This window comes from Chaetodon trifascialis, chromosome 5, assembly GCF_039877785.1.
Source record: "Chaetodon trifascialis isolate fChaTrf1 chromosome 5, fChaTrf1.hap1, whole genome shotgun sequence".
Classification (NCBI taxonomy): domain Eukaryota; kingdom Metazoa; phylum Chordata; class Actinopteri; order Chaetodontiformes; family Chaetodontidae; genus Chaetodon; species Chaetodon trifascialis.
In genome coordinates this window covers 9,112,902-9,135,941 of record NC_092060.1, presented here as the reverse complement: position 1 = coordinate 9,135,941, position 23,040 = coordinate 9,112,902, and the positions used below count along the sequence as shown (strand labels likewise).

Genomic DNA, 23,040 nt, shown 5'->3' with positions numbered 1-23,040 from the left:
TATTTCAGTTGCAGAACAGTGTCATGTAAAAAAGAAATTGTACTGCGGGGTAAAATTTTACAAATGTTGTGAAAGTTGAAGGTGAAATTACAAGGCAAGGTAAGGCCAGAAAAGCAAAGCTTTGAGAAGTGAAAAATGCATTTTTTTGCTCAAAATGTGACATTTGCACCATAAAAACAAAATGCTGCAGTCAAAGGTGGACAATAACGGGGAAGTCCACATTTGAAAACTTCATAGTTCAGTGGAAGCTGCTTTGAAAGGTGTCTCAAGCCAACGGTCAGGCAGTTCTAATTCTCTCTGAGGAGTTTCTCTGTTATGCAGTACAGTCAAATTCTGAAAGAAAAATCCTCATCCAGTCTCAACTCTGCTGTGAGTTTTTCCCAATATAATAACTATAACTTGTCACTCAGACCACTTGTAGGTAAGTAGATTTAAAGTCTGTTCCGAGTGCATTTTTAGCATTGCATTTGTAAATGCCAGAGTTCATGAGTACGGGGTTCTGTATGAACAGACTGCCATCCTCTGTCATGTGAATCCCTCCCTGCACTGTGAACCGGTTATGTGGAACCAGCGTTGTGCGTCCAGGCAATGTCCATGAAATATCCGGCTTGGGGATACCAGTTGCTACACAATTTAACGTCACTGGTGATCCCCGGCTGACTCTTGTAATTGAGGACAGTGTACTGGTGATGCGAGGTCGGAAAACCATCACTGTGACTGGGTAGGATAGTGTTGATGAGCCAAAAGAGTTGGAGGCTTTACAAGTGTATGTTCCTTTGTCAAAGGTGGCGACATGTCTGAGTTGGAGGGTCCCATTGGCAAGAAAAGATACCCGGCTAATGGTTTGAGGTTTGTCCAAGACAAGACCATTAGGTAGGGTCCATGTGATTGATGGCTGTGGCCAGCCATCCACACTGCACGGCAAGTTGAGATTGAGGCCATAAGTGATCTTCATCCCACCTGGAAAAGTAAAATAATAGCATTTTATGTAAAAATGACTGATACAACAAAAATTACAATGAGGTAATATGGCCAGGTTGGCTCTTCATATGTGCTTTCTGGGCATTTTCAAACCTGCGTCATTTAGTACAGTTAATTAGACTCTGGTTTGCTTTTCCATTTGGTATGATTATATTGGATAGATCATAACACTGAAATCATCCCTAGGTGCAATCCGAGATCCCTGCACCAAGGCCCTGGAGCGATTTGTTTGTGGTGGGAATGTGATGGGACCTCAGTCTGAACAAATTACAAATGTGGAAATCTGAAGCTTCCCCTCCTTTTTCCCAATTGTGTCTTTGTGTTTCCCCTTCCTCCTGTCTCCTGTCAGTCGTGTTTGACTACAGGACGTGGCTGAAAGATTGGGTCCTCCTCTCCTCCAGAGCACCGCTGTTGATCAAGCAATCAAGACTCACCTGCTGCCTCAGTATTAGAGCACCAGTGCCTCACCCAGTATCCTCAGTTCATCTGTGTGGTAATGACCAGGCTCTGAAGATATCCTTACTTCTTTTTTTGATCTGTTTTGCCTGCCTGCTCCCTGCCTTCCTGACTTTTGTGTTTTTCTGTGCTAAGGTGTCTAATGCCACTTGTCTCCCTTGTTAACCTGGCCATTCAAATGAATACAAAAAACATGAACAATGTGCACCATTTTACCTGATGTCATTATATAGATTGACCTTCTCTCAGCATCCCCAGCTATGACTGACTTCCAGTATCCCTGCCTCAATTGATATTTGTAGGGGATAAGACCTTCCTCAGGACCTTCACACTCATGACTGAGTAGAGTTAATTTTCTCACGTAACTTTTAGTACTGCATTTTGGTTCATTTGAAATTTTTTTGTGTGTGAAAAGAAACCAAACCAGGGGAATATGGAAAAAGTTTATGGGATTAAAAAAAAACATACCTGTTGATCCTCTGATCAGTGGCTTTCTTCCTGTCTCCAGCGAATAACGTTTCTCGGCTTGTCCTGCCACATTTTTTGCTAGGCAGCGGTACACTCCCTTATCACTTGCAACTGGTTGAGAGATCTGTAGAGTTCCATTACCCAGATGATGTGCGAAGCGTTGGAGTCTAACACCAGGTGTTAACATTGTCCCGTTGGGTAGAATCCATGCAAACTCTGGGTTGGGTTTGCCACGAGCGGGGCACTCCAGGCTTAATGCCCCACCATCTTGCTTTATTGGTAAGATTTCAATATTCGGAACAGCAAAACTTGGTTTCTCAGCTAATGATGCCACTTCTACTTCAACCAAATGTGAGGCTTCACCCAGATTGTTTTTAGCCAGACACATGTACCTCCCTTCATCTGTTTTCCTCACCCCTCTCAGTTCCAAGCTTCCATTCCGGTGCACTTGGAAGCGACCACCTAGGTAAGGTGTTGGAAGGGAGTGGCCATAAGAAGTAACCCACCAGACTCTTGGTTCGGGTTTCCCTTCCACTCTACAATCCAGGAGCACTGTTTGGTAGGAAACAGCCAAGAGCTTTGTGGTGCTCTTCCCTTTCATATCATTGATAAAGGGTTCCTGGGGTTCAGCCTCAAGTTTCATGTTTTTAACATCATCACCAGCAGAATTTCGTGCCACACACACATATTTCCCTTCATCAGCCAGTCTTACTTTTTTCACCAATAACACCCCATCACCCATGATCTGAAATTTGTCTGATGACATCGGTATCACATCATTTCTTGGTGAGATCCAAATGATTTTTGGTAAAGGTTCACCTGTTGCCTGACAACTCAACTTTGCTGCTTCTCCTAACTTTACTGTCACCAGTGATTGTGACTTAAATCTAATTTTTGGAGCATTTGGTCCCACTTTGACGCTCACTTTTCTTTCATCCTTGCCCAGTTTATTCTTGGCATAACAAGTGTAGTCACCCTCATCTTTTTTGCCCATTTGCTGGAGAAGCAAAGTTCCATTGCCAAAAATAACAAAGCGGCGGTTGCGTAGCCCACTGTCATCTGACTGAAGAGCATTGTTGATCACAGTTCCATCAGGTAGACTCCAAGAAACTTCTGGATCAGGGAGGCCTGTTGCAACACAGTCGACCTAAAAAGTCAACAAAGGAGGAAGAATGAGGATGAGAAATAAGTATAAGTAGTGTAGAAATCTAGGCTCACTTCTGAAAGAATATCTTACTGGTAAGGATGTTTTTTAAATTGTTAAACATGGAACAGTTTTTCAAGTTGCTATAATGATAGTGTCTGTAGTGCTGAAAGCTTCTAAATTTAATTTGATTTTAAAATATCCAAGCTCATTTTTTGGGTGTAAGAAAGTTAAACTTAATATTAAGAAGAATTAAAACAACTGACAGAAGAATTCTTTGAGCAGCTGGATGTTTATTTATTAGTTTATTAATTTTAATGACTTTGTGTCATTTGAAAGGAGTCCCTCTTAGTGCCAAACCTCTAGATTAATATAACCCAACTTCAGTTTCCCACTCGAGAACATTTCAGCATCTTTGAGCTCATTGTTTTGTTAACACAGCCAATGACTTTAGTGTTTTGGTTCACTCTCACCACTATATAAACTTTTTAAGATGTTGTCAATATGTTAATGATTTGCTTGTTCTGCTGCTCCCAAGTAAAGAAAAATAAGAATAAAAAATTTAAATAGAAATCAACTCCTGTTGTTTTAAGATGCTTTTGGGAAATGAGATTGCAGTGTCTTACAAAATCAAATGCATGCATGTAAAATCATAATATGCAGAAAACTTAAAAAAAAAAAAAAAAAAAACAACTAGCAAAACATAGGTGATATATGTCTGATCCTACTTTAAATAAACTTGGTGCTAACTCCCCATAGCTACCTGGAAATTTTCTCCAAAGGTGACCCTGGTCTGTGGAGTCCTCACATGTTCAATTCTGGGAGGAGTCATTAACACCTCTACCTGATAAAGCAAATTTATACAAAAATATGAGCACATACATAAAATACTTTAAATGTGAAAAGTTGCATCGAAAGCTTGGAAAATAGAGAGACAGACTTCAGTCAGACATTGGTCACTGAATAGTCTTTTACAGCTTTTGCCAGCCCATATATGGAAAAATTAAAATCCTATTCTTAACTTTGAGGGCAGACCACTTCTTTAAATCTTCAAATATGCCATGTCTTTACAACAGTGACTTTGATACTCATTAACAAGGCAGAGTCTTAATGAACAAATGTTCTCGGCCAGAAATGAAGCATAGACTAATGGAACTGAGTTGGCAGAAAATGAACCTGCCAGAAGTCATTTTCTATTGTGTTCATACCTGGAAGAGCTCCATGTCCTCCCCATTGGGCCGCTGAAAGACACACAGATAATTTCCACCATCCAGCTCTGTTAGCTGAAGTATCCTCAGAGTCCCATTACGGAAGACTTTAATTGGTCTCTCTGGACTGCAAGCAGATCAGGGAGAGAAATAAGGTTGAGATTAAAGCAGTCAGTAAAGATTAATGGTAACCAAAATGTTTTAACATATTAAAAATTCATTCAGTATTATGCTGATTTGTGAATTCAGGAAAGTAAGCTACCTATATTGATGTTCCATGAGGGTCTTGGAGGGCAGCTGCCAGAAGGTCCCTCTTGTGGAACCAGTAGACTCTGGACAGTGAAGGTAGACGGCAGAGCCATACATAGCGGAGACAGAGTGCTGGCGGGATGGTACACCATGCCGGTGGGTTTGGGGGATGGGAAGAGGAGCAGGAGGCTGGCGTGGGAAGGAGGGGGAATCTACCCTCACCTCCAGCAGAACGGTTCTTTTTGCAATGCCCACAGCATTAGTGGCCAAACACTCGTAACTGTGGAAGGATCAACAGCAACCTGGTGACTTCTTTTAAACTCACAGCTGCTCAGATCACCAGTCACAGGAAGAACATTTTAAACAGCTTAATTACCTTGAGTGGAACTGAAAATTTGTATTGTTTGGAATATGAATACTGTGCTTTGTCAAATGGCACACACAGCTGACCATAAAAGCAGTATACAACACATCTACTGCTGCATGCCATTCAAAGTCAGAAGATGAAAATCTACTGTTGGTCCCTTGTCCAAGTGAGGGAGACATGCTAGCAGCTTCTAAGGCTGATGGGAATGCCATATGGTATTTGGTCAAAACCAGAGTATTATGATTAATTGAAAATTTGACTGGATTATTGCACTTGATTATAGTCCTGTGGGCAACATGATTGTTTGTGCCAATTTTTTTTGAGACTAGAGACAAGAGTTTTTGAGACTTTTCATTCAAAGGTAAAAATGTCAGCCTGTTGGTGATTATTGGGAGCAAGAGTCTGGGGATCAAGAAAGTCATCGAACTACACAAAAGGGGAACTAGAACCGTACATTACCATACTTAGAGCCATATCACCAACTTTGCTAAAAAACAAAAAAATCAATGTTATATTGCTGATACTCAATGCTATATGTAGCTATTTAGCACAGAACATTTGCAATGCCCATTTGAACTTTTATCAGACAGCTGCATAGCATTGCACTGTATGCTGCCATGAAGACATCACCACCCACTTATACGGTATTACTCAGGGTTCAGAAAAACTGTCTTTAGTTATGTACGCACAATATGTCTTGATTTAAACAGGGTTCATTCACCTGAATTGACTGCACATTCAAATTTATAGTCTTTATAAAAATATGTGCTTTGATAAAAACCCACCACCTAACCTTCATTTGTCTGACATCAAGCTTCAGAGGGATACCAAAAAATTGAGAGGATTATTTGAATAGCTTAAGTGATGACGCATTCTGATTTAGCTAGGTAAGCCAACTAAAACAAGAACCATGACTTATGATACAGTAGTTGCTTATATTAAACCAGACATTTAACCAGCGTATAGACATAAACAATGAATCATATTAAAAGAGACTAAAACAAATATTTTACCTCCCAGCATCAACTGGCGAAACATTCTTCACATACAGCGTCCCATTGGGGAAGACGAACAGCCTGCGTCCAAGGAACTGCGATGGCTTAACATGGACGCCTGTTGGGAGTGTCCACTTCAGACTTGGCTCTGGTTCACCCTTCACAGAGCAGTGTACATACACACTCCTGCCTGGTTAAATGTAAGTTAAATGTAATTTTATTAGTTTACATTACTCATTGTGGCATTGCAAACATTTGATTGTCTACCAGCCATGTCATAAGGAAAATGGAACTTATTAGAATTTTGTTTGCATGAAATGAAATTTATGTACTATACCTGGCTGAATGATCACAGTGTCCATTCCTTCACTGATGCTTGGAGGCAGAGCTGCCACATGGAGATGATAAGTAATTGTATCAGCACCAGCTGCATTGCTTGCAATACATTTGTAGTCTCCTTTGCTGGAGAAATTGGGAGAATGAATTTGCAGGGTTCCATTTTGAAGCAGAGACACTGCAGAAAGGTGAGTGTGAGCAGTCCCAACTTCACGTACAAATGACCTATCTGGAAGAATCCAGGAAATCTGGGCAGGTGGTTTTCCCGAAGCAAAACAGTCAAGAGTCACACCTTTGCCTAAGTAGACTGCTATCTCTGTGTATTTAGGTGGCTGGATCTTGGGTGCCTCAGTCTGGACAGCTAAGGTGATGACCATGCGATCTGATCCAAACCTGTTCTGGGCTGTGCAGAGGTACTGTCCTCTGTCCTGAAGCTGGATGTTTTTAATGACAAAAGTTCCATTTTTGAAGACTTCAAAACGGGGACCGTGCTTGCTGTTGGCTGGGATGGTGGCACCTAATGGTGGGAATAGCAAAGACAAGGAGACAAAGAGGAGGGAAGGTTTTAAATTATGCCCCATTTGAAAATTTCTGTCTCTGGCATCCCAGTTGATAGCATCACAATGGACGCAGCAGCAGGCAGATCTGACATGGGAACAATGAGAGCTGAAAGACACACAGAGACTGTGTTTATTTTCCCTAGGACTGTCTCATTTTCCTACATTTGTAATTTGTCTTTCATCCTTAATCCATTCTCTGTCTTTCTTTTATTTTTAATCTCTCTTCACTCTACCTGTGGAGACTTTGGTCCAGGCAATGCTGGGTTCAGGATTCCCTGTTGCTTTGCAATGCAGGAAGACATCACTCTCCGCCAGCACTGACACGCTAGCTGTGGTTTCCGTGGTAATACGCGGTTTCACACCACCACTTTCAGCTCCAAACACCCATGGGAAAGGAGGTGCAGCAGTGGGCCGCCGAGAGCTAATTCGCCCTGCTACAAATATACATTCAAACAGCAAGAAATAATTTCATTATGACTGACTAATTTATATTAAAATATACTGCATTTTCCATTATAAACATATAGCCTGTATCTTTTCAATAGTGCACCTACCTCCAACGGGCCATCGGCTGCCATACAGAACTCCAGGTGTGGTGGGGTGGTAAGGACGAGGCGTTGGGATGAAACCAGAGAATGATGATGATGAAGGTTTCACAGGTTTCAGAGGTTGCAGGGTGTAAGTGTAAGAAGCAGTGGGTGCTAGTGGTTTGGGAGTGTGGGGTCTATGTGGAATTGGGTTGGGATTGTGGTAGCTAGTGTGAGGTTTGGGTGTCACTATCCTCCCTCGCTGAGCAATGCGATCGAGCTGTGCCTGGAAAATTTAAAACCAAATGATCAATTTGATGGTATTGATCAATTTACTTGGAATTAAACCAATCTCAAAGAGCTAATTCATCATAATTGCCATCATCAGCAATTGTGTTGCTATAAAAGCCAAAATGAAATAAAAAATAATTTCCAGCAAACACATCTTTTGCCAGTACAGAAGAGCCACTGCATTTGCAAAAATCAATAAACACTGGATGAGTGAACATTGTTGGCAGTGTGTAGTTTTTGCGTACATGAATATGTTTGTGGTCTGTGCTTTTATGGAAGAAGAACATATACTGTATATTGTTTAAATCTTTTAAAACTGCATTAATCAATTTTTGCCCACCAATGGCCAGCAGATCTTCAAAAGAAGCAAACAGACAATGTTTACATATTACACCCTGTAATTTGCTCTGACTATGCCAGAAAACAATATCTGCCTACCACATCCAGCAAATAGGGTCATTTTTTGCCACTTGATAAATGTAGGACCGAAATTCTCTCTGCTTTTTTAGCTCTGTTTGGATCTTCACCAACTCCTGAGAAAACTTTAACATTACACATGTAGCAAGTTAAACAGATTTTATTTGATGGGAAAGGCAGCCTGCTGCTCTTGCAGCAACAGCTAGCAGCTGTGGAGCATGCTGTTTTGTAAAGGTATAAGGAGTGCTGAACTGACTGACTTCACCAGTAGACCATTCACTCTTCCTAAACCAACACTTGTAAACCAAAACTCTTTTGGTCATATTCAAGTGTGCTGGCACTGACGGGCTACATATAAAATTCTGAACAAACTACAATTACAATTACAATTAGTCATTTGGCAGATGCTTTTATCCAAAGCGACGTACATATGAATACACACACTGATGGCGCAGCATCAGGGGCAGTTTTTGGGTTCAGTATCTTGCCCAAGTATGCTTCTGCATGTGGACTGCCAAGGGCAGGGATCAAACCACCAACCTCCTGATTGGCAGATGACCACTCTACCTCATGAGCTACAGCCACCCCTCAGCCGCCCCACCCTGCAACAACTATAAGATGCTGCTGATTATTTCTAAGGCTCTGCATGACCTTGCTTCCAGTTACATTTCTGATCTCCTCATGTCGTATTCCACTTCCACGTACTCACTAATACCATTCATGATGGCTGTGTTCCATTTAAGTGTGTCAGTGAGCCAGCATGAAAAAGAGAAGGGCTCTTGAATAAGTAAAAATAAATTAAGTTCAGCCATTATTAATGCTATTAGTAACACCTATGTTTTTTCTATTTTGTGTGTGTACTTAAAGCTACAGTGTGTAGGATTTATGGGAATCTCTTGACAGACACAGAATATAATATTCATAATTATGTTTTCCTTAGTGTACAGTCACCTGCCTCATTATCTTAGAATGAGTCCTTTATATCTACAAAGGGAGCAGGTCTTCTTCCACGGATTCTGCCAAGTTGCAACACCATGTTTCTACAGTAGCCTGGAATAGACAAATCAAACACTGGCTCTGCAGAGGTCCTTTTACATTGTTTGCATTTTTGGTAGCCACCAGAGTTCTCCTTAAGTAATGTGTCTTCAGTTGTTTTGTTTGTTTGTTTGTTTTTAAAAAAACACCTTAAACACCTTAAACCCCCCACAGACCAGGGCCCCCTTTTACACAATAAGATTTATTAGCACACGTACGGCATACCCACAAAACCATCACTCATCATACCTGTCTGTATCTGTTCCTCAGCCTTGATAGAAACAGTTGATCTCTGGTTTGGGTCCTGCCATCCACATGATGAGTTTGATGATCATGGGACATGTGGGGTTTAGAGAGTGTGAATCTGGTGTTTCCTGTTGTTCCAGAAATTGTAGGTGTTGGCTTCACTGTTTCAGCTGTGATCTCTGGTCGGTTGGTGACAACCTGGTTTTGAGACCAGGGGTGGGGGAAAGGCCAAGGCCGGTGTGTTGGCAGAGGGTGTGACCCAGGACCTAGGAGCGGAGAACATTTGATCGACTCTGTGCATCCATGCATTCCAACCAGGAGGACATATCATGACATCAAGTCAACATAATATATTTTTTAGTATATTTGCTAGTCAAGTCAATATAATATAATATAATATAATATAATATAATATAATATAATATAATATAATATAATATAATATATCTTGTTCTCTGTCCTTTATCTCTTATGCATTCCATCAATCAATCATACAACTAATTTCAGAACAGAGTTTAATGTGGAAATCATTACATAGCAACTTTATTTACCATGCCTTGGATGAGGGAATGACCTGTGATGTGGCCAGGAGGGGGAGAGGGGAAAGTAATGGTGATGATGATGGTGTGAAGGCCAGCGGGAGGTTGGGGGAACTCTGGGAGCCTGGGAATGCCTGTTTGGGTTCACTTCATCTTGTCTTCCTGTATTTCTGTCTTGGTTTGTGTGTGACATCCTGGAAGAAGTAGTTTGACCTCCTCCCCGATTGTTCTGATGAAGCCATGGGTGAACTGGCTCCATTATCGGGAAACTGTCGATCTTTGAAGGCACTTTTGGCTTGTTTAGCCCTTTATCCTCTTTCTGTGTGACTTCTTGTCTTGTTCTGCCTCTTGTTGAGTTTGAGGAAAGGACTTTGGCGGATGTTCTTGCTTGGCTTGGTGTATTTTGTTGTACTGAAGGTTGGGTGTTAGGTCTTGGTCTATTCTGTGTCATTAATTGGATGTTATCCTGCATATTGTTGCTCTGTGTAACCCACTCCTTTTTAGATTTTTCTTTGCTTTTCTCACTGCCTTCTGTGTCTATTTTGTGTTTTTCTTGTCCTTTCATTGCTGTTACTGCCTCCCTCTCACTCTCTCCTGCAAAATTTTGATTTTCTCTACCTTTTTCTTCAGTTGGCTCCCTTATCTTGACCCCTTGTCCATCAGAATTGTTTATGTTGACAATGACTTCTACAGTCCTTTCAGTTGGATGAAGGTTACTATCTAGCTTTGGACTGGCAGTTGTTTTTTGGTTGGGTAAATTATGTCTACCTTCATGGGTATCTTTTTCCTCAGCTGATGAGAATGTGGCAAGGCTACTGCTATGATCATTAGTGGCATAAGAAATTTCACTGTTTAATTCCTCCTTGGCATCCAAACTATCACTATCCTTGTAATCATATTCTTCACTGTATTCGCCTTCACCATCCTCGATCTGATACCCAGCAGATATGGTTTCACGGGATTCCACTGTGGTTGGAACAGGTGTTGTAGTTGTGGCAATGGTAGTAGTAGTAGTTGTGGTGCTGGTCACCGTTGTTGTTGGCGTGGTGGTCGTTGTTGTTGAGGAAACAGTTGTTTGCCGCTGTTTTGGCGAATTGTCTAAGGGGTGTACATGTGGACGAATTCTTCTCATTGGGGGTTTTCTGTGTCTATAAGGCAACCTTCTTCTGTTTGACTGACCAGGAACAAGACTGAAGTTCCTTTTCCCCTCTCCAGAGGGCTTATTTTCTGGCTGATCAACTGGCTGAGGAGTTCCAACAGCAGGAGGGTCTGTAACAGCTTTTATTTCTTCCACGATCCCGCCAACATGCTGTGGGGTTGGATCTGTACTTATGGGAGGAGGAGGTCTTAAAATCTGAGGGAGACTTCCTGATGTTTCAGCTTTTCCATTATCTAAATTCTTATCTGTAGAATAGCCCTTAGTCTTAATATCAGGAGGGGAAGTAGTAGGGGGTAAATTGTTAGGGGAATGAGCAATTATACTGGCAATTGTAGTAGTAAGTTTGGACGTACTTGTTTGGACAGTTACGGTGTTGGGCTCTGGCAGTGACTGCTCTGTGGGCAGAGCAACACTTGGTTTGGCCTTAGCTTTAGCCAATATCTCTGCCCAACGATCAGGATCTAATTCTTTAACAGATTTATTGTGTTTTCTCTTTGAATCTTGTATTCTTATCCTTTTTGAAAACCTGTTAGGATTCCTTTGCTGTTTTTCTAACTTCTTAGGAAACTGCGTCGCAAAAGGACGTATAATTTCCTGGTAATCTCCCCCTGAACCCTCTCCTTCCTCCCTGCCAACTGGCGAGATCAGCTGATCTCTCTCTGTCTGTACTTTGGACCTACCAGAGGCATTGTCATCTGTGACTTCCACGATATGTGACAACATGTCAACTCCATACAGATTTGAGGTCAAGCAGCTGTATTCCCCTGCATCTTCTTGTGTCAACCTTGTTACCACCAACGTCCCATTTTCCATCACTTGTGCTCGTTTAGTCTGTTGTGTGGGGAGAAGAATTTGGTTTTTGGGTAGGTACCACATGGTTTGACTTGGCTGAACTGAGGTTACCTCACATTGGAGAGAAAAAGAGCGGTCCTTTTCAACTACAATTTTCTGACCATTGAAAGCAGTTGGGCCAAGTGTGCGTTCTTTTATGGTGAGCCTCAAAGGCATCAGGTCCACACCAGCTTTGGTTCTGACCATACAGTGATAAAGGCCTGAGTCAGACAGTGTGGCATTTAAAATGACAAGTTCCCCCTTTTCAGTAATTTTAATTTTATCAGTTGCATCTTCCACAATGGATAAATCTGGAAGCATCCACTCCACTTTCACCTCTGGATTTGATGTGACAACACTGCACACCAGGTGAACCTTTGAACCATCAAGAGCAGTCTGAACCCGCCCTGCTGTCCCTCTGCGAATTAGAGCCCAGGACGTAGTGAGGTCATTGTCATCGTCTTGTCCTCTGTGGCTGTTGATATGCTTGGTAATTACAGTAGTGAAATCCATGACCAGTTTCTTGGTTGTTGTCTGCTGTCTGTTCAGTCTCAAAGTGACTCTGGGTTGAAGCAGCCATGAGGGTTCTGCTACCAAATACCCTTTTAAATCAGTGAAATATGGTGAATTTTCATTTATGGCTTGGGCATATTGATAGGTTATCCTGCTTGCATTCCCTTTTTGCTGACCTCTTTCTAAGATAGCTGCGCTTTCATAGTAATACGCAACCAACTGCCACAGATTTTGCAGTGTCTCTCGATCAATCTCACACTCAAGAACAGTTACCAGAGATACATTGACAGACAACTCCCCAGGTGAAAGTGGATTCACTGTCCAAGTCATGGGTGAACTGTCTCCAGGGTGGCGCACATCACATGCCACATGAGCACTGTTTCCATGGCTGTCAGAGAGAACGAACGTGAGATGACCTAAGGGTTTTTCAAAGTCACGGGTGTATGGGAGGTCAGGCTCTGCTTCAGACTCAGCCCACACAGGATTGTCCCACTGTTTGAGGGGGGAGCGAAGCATTGGCCGTTCACAGGTGAGCTTGTCTGGAGTCAGTCCAAGCAAAAGGGTCCCATTTAGTGATTGAGGAGAGGAGCACTGGGGGCAAGTTTCACTGATACCGCGTTCCTTCTTGCACTTTACTATGCCTTGGAGAAAAAGAGGGAGATAAGAAGAGAGGGAGACTTAAAAAGAGGAAGAGGACAATGAACAGTTGAAGCAATCTGAATAACTGGAAGGGAAGCTGGAGGAGCAGCAAGGGTAAGAGAAAGGGGGCATTGAGGGAGATGTAGATAAAGATAGAGTAAGGGAAAACTGAGAAGGAAAAAGGAATGAATGAAGATGGGAGACAGGAAAGGAAGGGAGAATAGGTGCAAAAATTAAACATGAATCTGGGATTATAGGGATTTGGGAAAATGCTGATTCAAGATTTTATCTTTACATGAGCTCAAGTTCAGTAATGGTTCATTCATCTGTTAATAAAATTCTGCCAGTCATAGTGCCTTATTTTATCAGCTGTTCTGTTGATACAAAAAGCTAGCATATGGGTATGGTTAGAAGTGTATGTGAAAACATAACAAAGCATTCACAAATGAGACAAAGTACATGTGTCATGAGAAAGAAAGATGTTGAAAATGTAAAAATGTAATTAATGTTCTAGACTCCGTAAGGATTGAATCCAGTCAATTTTCTGAGAGTAGCTGTGTCCTACATATGTCATGTAGAAGCTGGATGGCAGATATTTTCTACCAGCACTAGCTTATTTTTCATGCAATGTCACAAACTCTGAAGCCAAGAGATACACTTTTTGACTTTTCTGCCCATACTCTACAGAGTGCTGTTTTGGTTTTTGGGAGCAGACTTTTACCCTTTTGGTTGACTCTCATAAATTTTGTTTCCAGTCATAGCAAGCAGCTTTTATCAGTGACAAACTTTTGATAAACCTACTTGCCCAGCACCAAACAAGAGATGCACTAAAAGAGCAATTACCTAGTGAAAATAGTTGGCCGTTTAACATCTTAAGACCCAGATATTTTAATCAGGAGTTGGTGGAGAATGAATATTAAACTATTTGACAAAGCGTTCCAAATGAACGCTAATGTTGCTTTGTGCCTGCTGCTGAGCATATTAATAATCAATAATTTACTGATATGTTTACCATGCAAACTTCATAAGCTGATAATACGTCAATATTTTCAGCTCATTCTTCTTGCCCCACGAGTCCCAAAAATCAATGAATGCAGCTGTAACTTTTACATAGTCTTCCCACAAACCTTTATATAGTTGTTTACTTGTATGTCGTCCAGTTTAAATACCTTTTGGCACCACAGGAGTGAAGTACTAAGGAATGGTGTCAAATTTCCCTTACCTTCATGTGTGGAGCTCCATTCTACCAGCCAGTTTAGTTGACAGTCACAGGTCCAGGGATTGCCGTGTAGAGAGAGAACCTCCAGCCTGGAAGCCGTCTTCAATGCAGCAGCAGGGAGCTGCTCCAACAGATTGTCTGACAGGTGTAAGTGTCTGAGACAAAAACAGTGTAATGTGTCCTTCACTTATTGGTTTGTAGGGTGACTATCCCTCAATGCATTGTGCAGAGGTATGAAGTACAGGTATAGCAACTCTGAGCCTTTTGGGGGGTATCTATGTGTCTTAACTGGATGAAACTCTCTTTAAAAACATGAAAACTCCATTGATTTGATTTTGATGACATTGCTGTCAGCAAGAGCACCTCCTCTAAAGCAAGTATTATTGTTTCAAATCAACCCTTTGCATTCTTGCCAAGAAGCTATATATTTACCTATTAATACACAAATACAAGTATATGCTTCAAAAGTACAATTACTATAACCTGACCTACAATAAAAAATTAAGAGAAATATTCACTGTCTTTTAATTTCTTACTTGAGTCCAGAGGTCCAAAAGCTTCCCAGTAGCGACACTGTTATGAAGGTATGAGGGTGGATCTCTTTGAGGAGGTTCCCCTCCAGCTGCAGGAGTTTTAGAGAGGTCAGGCCTGAGAAGGAGTATGGCTCTATAAAGTCGATGAGGTTGTGGTCCAGATGAAGACGGATCAAACCAACTAGGCCTTCAAACAGACCCGCGCTCACCGATGTTAGTTTGTTGTAACTCAATTTCAAGATCTGCAAAAAAGAATCAGTGTTACATTGCCTTTAATTAAACATTTTAACTGTAATAAGATATTTTTAAACCAGAAGGACTCAAACTCAGAAACAAAGCCCTAATATGCAATTGCCCTTTGAAGTTCCTATGACTAAAGAGTTACCAGATATGTTACAGGCATGTTACAGCTCTGCTTTAGTCTAATAACTCCTGACACTCCTGACTAGATGCTTTTAAAGTGGTTAATAGTGGCTATAGATGTGCAGAGCAGGAGAGAAGGCAGCTCTTTGTCAGTGGGTTTGACAGCATGAATAATCACTGGTTGATTCAGCCTGAATTTAGTTTTATAATGTGTTACCAAGCAAGTGATTGTAATTACTTTTTTTTTAATGCACTATGTGAAATTTTTATTCTTAACCTTTATGAGTCAACATCACAAATTAAGGCTGCAGCAGAAAAGAGCATCCCATCTTCAGTACTTGAAATTTTGGGACATGTGCTATTGAGTGAACTTGTGAACAAAATTTAGTTTAAAATTTAGTTTTTCCCAGTCATGTTTATTTTTACTTTGAGCTATGATTTAGAGCCAGATATGGAGAAGGTGATAAATGCAAACACACAGGAGAATATGAAACAACATCGGCAACCATAAGTATTAAACTACTTTCTCTTAACTTGGATTTGCTGTTGGTCCTGAACAGAATAGACAACAATGATGGACCATATAATTAAGAATTAGGGATGAGAAGCCTGTCTGATTTTGAGGATATGAGTAGTTGAGTATTAGTATTATACATTATATATACACTTTTTACTATAAGATCCCAAGATCACCCCCCCACCCCCCACCCCACCCCAACACACACACACACACACGCGCGCACGCACGCACGCACGCACGCACGCACGCACGCACAAACTCTACCTGGAGTGATCTCAGGCTGTAAAAGGCCCCCGGGTGGAGTGTGCTAATGTCGTTGCCATGCAACATGAGCATTTCCAGTTGCCGTAGTGACCTGAATTCTGACCCCTCCACCTCTGTCAGGCTGTTGTAACTGTTTGAGAGAGAAAATAAACAGGGCCAGTCACTGGGATGAAAGAGTGACAGAGGGTCATCTGGGGGGTCAGAGGGAATAGAAACTATAATTAGTTAGCAGTCAGTGCTTGCATGTGTGTCTGGGCAATGTGACTTTTCAAATGAAGGGGACGAAGAGCGCTGGAAAGACTGAATGGAAAGAAGGAAAGAGGGATGACAGAAAGACCTCCGCCAACCTTTGACCTATAATTATGAACTCATTCTTTAAGCATTGTCCTGTGAAAGGCAGAGGAAACAAACATACACACACACACACACGGGCCAACAATTACTGTGCTGCATTTTTTTCACAACCTTCTTAAATTGCACCAATGCACAGCAGGCACTGGCTCAGCATATCTATAGGCAGGAGCTTTTTACATTAGTTTTGTCCCGTTGTAAACAACATTGACATAACACTTTAAAGCAGCAGGGGTCTTTGTGCATAAGCCCCTCAGTACATAATTATATCAACAATCAAAATACAAAGAACTACTGAAAAACGTCTCTTGGCGTATTCAGATTTGAACACACTGCGACAGACATCTGTGAAAGAGTCAAACCAATTGCCAAGTACAGTATAGAACAGTAAATGCCAGAGCCAAACACATTACTCATGAAAGGAACACAGCAGAGCACGTTACGTATTGGCAGCAGCCGCCAGCATTTGACAGATTTCAGTGTTTGAGACTTAGTCAGGCCTTCCAATGCCAGGAATAAGCACAGTATTGTCTAACAGAGTCTAATATCCTGTAGTGAGTTCCTGTAAACTATAAAACATGTAACATTCCAGTGCAGCTATGTGGTTATCCCTACCCAATTGAACACATGTGGGAGATGCATTTTTCCTCTGCCATCAATAAAACAGCCAGCTCACAATATATTATCTAGTGGTCACGTTCATCCAGAGTGTCTCTCTTTACCGTGATGCACATATTAAAAGTGTAGGGTTTCCCATAGGCAACTGAAATTTGACTGCTTTGTGCTTATACCATAACTAAAGCTGCTGCATTTCTTCAGTATACAGGAGTTCTAAGCACTGGCAACATGATAGATAGATAGATAGATAGATAGATAGATAGATAGATAGATAGATAGATAGATAGATAGATAGATAGATAGATAGATAGATAGATAGATAGATACTTTATTTATCCCCAAGGGAAATTCACTTTACATACAAACACATTGGTGTTTGTATGCCCCTGAGCTGGCATTAGCCGTGACTGCAGGGTCATCCATATTGTGAAGGGGAATTTCTTCAAATCTGGCACAAATATTCATTTGGACTGTTTTTGCCTACATCTCAAGGATTCACATGCAAATTATGAATTATGACTAAATTATTAATCAATAATTCTGAATTATCAGCTGTAGTTAGACAGGCATGCCCAGCACTTATTGAAGCATACTGCGGCTTTAAGCGCACAACACTACCTTCGCTGTATTGTTCTTGGTCCAGTTTTTTTTTTTTTTTTCACTTTTGTATGTAAATTATTCAGCATTTCAGGTTGAGCAGTGCACAATAACAATAAGTAAACTAGACCTTGCAACCAAATATTACATGCACTCCATTTGCAACAGTTTTGATAACTTCTCATCCCTTGTGATTAGAGATCCCTGGAGAAAGTTGATTTGATTTCAGCTTCAATCACAGCAGACTTGTATGTGCTGTTTTCCATAACTCATAATTACTTTGTCATGATAGACCACAAAGAGAAATAGCTCAACGCTAAGCCCTATTGTCACTATGCCAGGCTCTGTAAGCATGACAAACTGCAGCCTATTAGATACCAACACCCATCTCCTAACAACCATAAATCCTTGTGTGTCGGAGTTGTTCCCTCTAGGTGGTCCATAGCATCCTCCATGCCTACTGAACAATTGGCAGGTTGTCTGAAAGAGGCTGGACACCTGCATTTATTAGAGCAGTTTCTGTTTGAATTCATGCAGCACTGCTGTAAGCCCAGACTAAAGGAGAAAAGACTCCACAGTGTAAATAAAGCATTACAAACACGCCTGGTGTGAACATATACCAACAGTTTTACATTAGATAGGAAATCCTCTTGTTCTGCACCCCAGTTTACAGGGTGGTCCAGTGTTTAGGATGTTAGAGTCTGTCGCTCCCTAAAGGTTTGGTCCCCCTCCAAATGTCTGCTCTGACAAAGTGTCTTTGAGACATTCCCTTTATCCCCATCAGAACAGACAGCGCCTTCTACCCGACACAAAGAAACAACCATCAGGAATCAATAGTGAATAAGAAAAGAGTGTATACAAGTGCAACATCAAACAGCCCTCTGCAGTGAAATTAAATTAGCGTATGTAGTGAACTGACAGAAGCGTGTTCAGTTTTGCAATTGATTTGCTAAGCTTCACCAGCCCTTAGTTGCTGTTGCTACGCCTGTCAATCTGTCTGTTCTAACATATGCTGTTCCCAGTGATGAAGGTGGCAGATTTACAGACATTGACAGATTTTGAAATGCTTCGTTATTTTTGAAACAATGGATCCTTCATTTCAGACAGAGACAGAATAATGCAGCTTTCTCATTTCTAACTGGTGTTTGCAAACTGAAATAACGACTGTCACTGGCAGCTGAGTGTAGTTAACTGTAACTCCATAAGTTGGTTTAAAATGCTATCTTGACTGGCTTTTTATTTCTGGCTGATGTTTTTTAAAACAACAATAGTGTAGGCCTATTAAGATAAGATAAGATAAGATAAGATAAGATAAGATAAGATAAGATAAGATAAGATATACCTTTATTAGTCCCACAGTGGAGAAATTTCAGGTATTACAGCAGCAAAGTGGATAGCAGGAATATAGGGCATCAGGAAAAAAAGACATTAAATATGAAACAATATAAACAAGGAATATAAAAAATATCAAAATATGGACAACAGGTACTGATTGGGCTGCACGGTGGCGCAGCAGGTAGTGCGCGTGCCTCACAGCAAGAAGGTTGCCGGTTCGATCCCCGGGTCAGACGGGGCCTTTCTGTGTGAAGTTTGCATGTTCTTCCCGTGCATGCGTGGGTTCTCTCCGGGTACTCCGGATTCCTCCCACAGACCAAAAACATGCTCATTAGGTTAATTGATGACTCTAAATTGTCCGTAGGTGTGAGTGTGAGTGTGAATGGTTGTTTGTCCTTGTATGTGGCCCTGCAATCGGCTGGCGACCGGTTCAGGGTGTACCCCGCCTCTCGCCCATTGTAGCTGGGATAGGCTCCAGCCCCCCGCGACCCCGAAAGGGATAGGCGGTATAGATAATGGATGGATGGAGGTACTGATTGGATGATATTAAAGTGAATATCACATATCTGCAATCGGCTGGCAACCGGTTCAGGGTGTACCCCGCCTCTCGCCCATTGTAGCTGGGATAGGCTCCAGCCTCCCGCAACCCCAAAAGGGATAGGCGGTATAGATAATGGATGGATGGATGAATATCACATATGCACTTGATACTACATATGTGATATTCAGAGAAGACAAAGAAGCAGCATTGTTCTTGTATTGCAGGATTGAGCTAGTTAGCACAAGGAAAGATAAAAGTTCAGGATAGAGCTGCTTATGTTTCTCTACACTCTGGTATAACAACAACCAGGACTGGCTCCTACACAGTGAGGAAATATTATACTATGGATGTCCATTTCTTTAACCTAAGTTCATAAAATAATGTAGATGAAATGTTCCTTTGTCTTGGAACTGACACTGGGTTATGTTACTACTGTAGACAGTAAGCTAGTTAAATAGACAGATAATGATGTTTACTGCTATAAACAGCATTCCTTACACTTTCATTTTTGTGTTTCTGGTTTTGGACAGGCTAAAAAAAAGAGACCATCTTCCATACGCTTCATTTGCAAAGTAACACTCTTCCCTCTACCCCAAGCACACTGCTTCAACATGCAGAGAAATCCAAGTTTTGACTGGCCTGCTGTCCCTAGTTACTGATGTTAAGCTATGATTGGACAACTGTTGTCCAGCAAGTGGTCAAAAGAAAAGAAAAGAAAAGAAAAGAAAAGAAAAGAAAAGAAAAGAAAAGAAAAGAAAAGAAAAGAAAAGAAAAGAAACATTGAACCAGCATCTCACATATTGTTACACATATTGTTGCTGCCATGTGGAAATCATGTAATGTCCACTTTTTGAACTTTTTTATTGTTATGTTGTGCATCTGCAATGACATAATACCTTCCATGTGTCTGTTAATGTGTGCTGGATGTGTGTTTGGTGTTCCAACCCTGCAATATGTTGCTACAATGGTTAAAGACAGATTCATAAAACAAAGGCCAGAATGCTTTATGGCTGTTGAAATCCGAGTGGGTAATTTTATATTAATATAACAATTGCGGTTGCCAAAGCCTTCCTAAAGTAGTCACTTTGTCCCTAGTGTGATGCTGGCTATATAAATGCTGTATATTCATTTTGTTTTGGTTTAAGACCAAAAATATCTGGAATGCAGTGATCGTTCCCACACTACTGCTCCCACAGGAGCACACACAGAGACAGTTTACCTCCTGTGGACTGTAGTCCGGCCTCAGCATTGGAACTTTTGTGAGCATTTACCTACTGAAATGCTCCATCACATCATAACATTATATCCAGTAGTGAAGAGGTGGACAGCTGCCTGAAGCACAAATGTAATGCACCTGAAATTCAGTGATAGTTGTTTCCACCTCCTGCGAACAACAGTGTAGCTCTGGCTGCTGCTTGCCAAGTAGCTTGCCACGTAAATATCTATTGTTTGCAGCTAATTATTAGCCAAGACAATTTGTTTTATACAAAACAGTGGCTGGGCTATTTCTCTGCAGTGCTGGAGGGCAGTGAAAGCTTCATGCACCAGACAGAGACCCACATGGAAGTCATTAGGAGATTTATCTCCTCCGCTGTCAGTGCAGAACCACATGCTGGTGCTAAGCCCTTATCTTCTGGGTTTAAAGCAGATGTTGCCAAATGAAATCCACCATGGGCTATGTGCTGATTATCTCGCTGATGAGACTGCTGTCTTTGGCTTGCAACTGGCTTCTTTTGTTCTTAAGGAAGCTTGACATATGATAAACCGATCGCAAGCAGCAATATGTTTTTATGATCCCACCCCCTAAGGCAAAGGAGTAATTTCTCTGTTGGATCCACGAAACCATAAAATGTGATCTCTAAAGAGTAGTCGAGATTTCGCAAACCAAAAAGCATTTGCCTCAGCATTTTAGTTTGTGAGTCATGAGAGGCGGTGATGATCGTTTGTTCGCAGAGAAAACACGTCTCTGACAAATCACCTACATCGCATTCCACAGTATTTCCTGTCGACTGTTTAGGTTTCTTCCCTTCAGGCTGCCATTGATAACAATGTCTCACTGCTTCTGTGTGCTTGTGTGTTTATGCATAGGAGTTGAAACTTACCCAAGGTTGAGCCTCTCTGTGTCTTTAGGAAAGGCTTTTGGTATGATGGTCAGGTGTCTGAACGTACAGTGGACCTCTTTAACACCCGGACAGCTGCAGCTCCTTGGGCAGGACTGGATGGCATGTGTGGGGATCTACAGAAAAGAGAGAAGGTGTGTAGGAAGAAAGGGCCAGAGGGAGGAGAGGAAAGGGTACAAATGGAAAGCAATCAGATGGAGAAGGTTAGGAGAGGGGGCACAGATATAATAAACAAGGGATGGTGTGATATAGCAGGTATGAGAAAGCAGTGAGGAGAGGCAAATTCAGAAAAGATGAGATAAGAGACAGAGAAGCAAACAGATGAGTTCAGGCCTGTGTAGGCACTGACAGTTTGGAAAGAAATCAATTCTAAGTGGAGTAAATAGACTTAAGGCTTATATAAAATAGACCAGGTGTATTAACATCGTGCACTCCTGTGCCTAATGCTATCAAGCACCTTTTTAAAAATATTTTATTCATCTGAGAGCCAATATTTTTCTTAAATTCAGGACTTTGTCATTTGCATTTGCATGGCTCTTTTTTTGGAGATTGAGTATCACCAAGTGACTTTTATCAGTCAAGCAACCACTGGACTCCCATAAGAGAGCTTCTGTGAGGAAGATTTACCGTTTGCCATAGCAGTGATGAGAAGAGCAGGGGAAACCACACTGCAGCCAGCCTGCAGAAGATGTTGGCACACCACCACAGCGCCATGACTGGATGGCTGTCTGACTGCTCACGTCATTAATCCACCTGCAGGAAGGGATGAAGTGATTTAGATGCACAGTCAACAAAAAGCATTACAAACAGAACATAAATGATATTTACCACAGGGCTGTAAGAAGTGGATTGTATATTCCAAGTGTACCTGATGAAGTGGTGACTCAGTGTAGTGATATTGCTATTGATGCATTTGCACAGTAGATGATGATGATGATGATGATGATGATGATAAAGGAAGCAACCCAACGATGACCTGTGCAAGGTGAACTCTACTATAGCTTTTCCTCATTGCATTACGAGATGGACTCCAGCCCCTTGTGAACCTAAACAGCAGTTTGTAGAATGGATGGATGGGCAATATGAAGAATTATACTCTTTTACTTTGGTTGTTGTCCACATTCATCTACTGGAAACAATTCCTTGAAATTGTCTCTATCCCTTCATTCAGGCTTCATTCAGGACAGTGTGCATTATTGTTAACTGGAAAAAAATTTATATCGCACCTCCATTCATAGTTTTTTGGCCACTTGGGGGCAGCTGAAATAAGTTGTAAACAGAAAACATACACAGCATCACCTAATAAAGTTGATATTGCAAACTTTTTTTAACCATCCAACAGATACATGTTTTTTGGACTCTGAAAAGTTGACAAATTGTCTCACTTCGTAGCTGTTAAATGCTCTGCTGTGCTCGTCAGCTCGCTGCTAATGTTGCAAGAGATGAGACTAAACCAAAACAGTAAAGCTGCAGGATGTAACATCAAAACAATGAGAGGAAAAAGAGGCTGAAAGTCACCATAGAGTTTGGAGCCCTGGTAGCTCACCTGACAGAGCACACCCCACATAACAAGGTTGAGTCGTTATCGCAGCCAAAGTTGAAGACAAATAAATTGAAG

The 23,040-nt window shown here is 41.4% G+C and overlaps 1 protein-coding gene across 1 annotated transcript; it reads right to left on the bottom strand.

Moving 5' to 3' along the window:
* Positions 1 to 406: 406 nt before the first annotated feature.
* LOC139331422 (matrix-remodeling-associated protein 5) lies at positions 407 to 22,136 on the bottom strand. Its single transcript, XM_070962887.1, has 16 exons — positions 22,050 to 22,136; positions 21,405 to 21,538; positions 15,861 to 15,990; positions 14,717 to 14,955; positions 14,184 to 14,335; positions 9,832 to 12,963; positions 9,284 to 9,546; positions 7,319 to 7,577; positions 6,998 to 7,198; positions 6,206 to 6,721; positions 5,887 to 6,058; positions 4,520 to 4,786; positions 4,258 to 4,384; positions 3,813 to 3,893; positions 1,906 to 3,052; positions 407 to 960 (listed from the first exon to the last, which is right to left on the bottom strand). The coding sequence occupies exons 1-16, from the start codon at positions 22,134 to 22,136 to the stop codon at positions 407 to 409; spliced, it is 7,461 nt and encodes a 2,486-aa protein (XP_070818988.1).
* Positions 22,137 to 23,040: the final 904 nt, after the last annotated feature.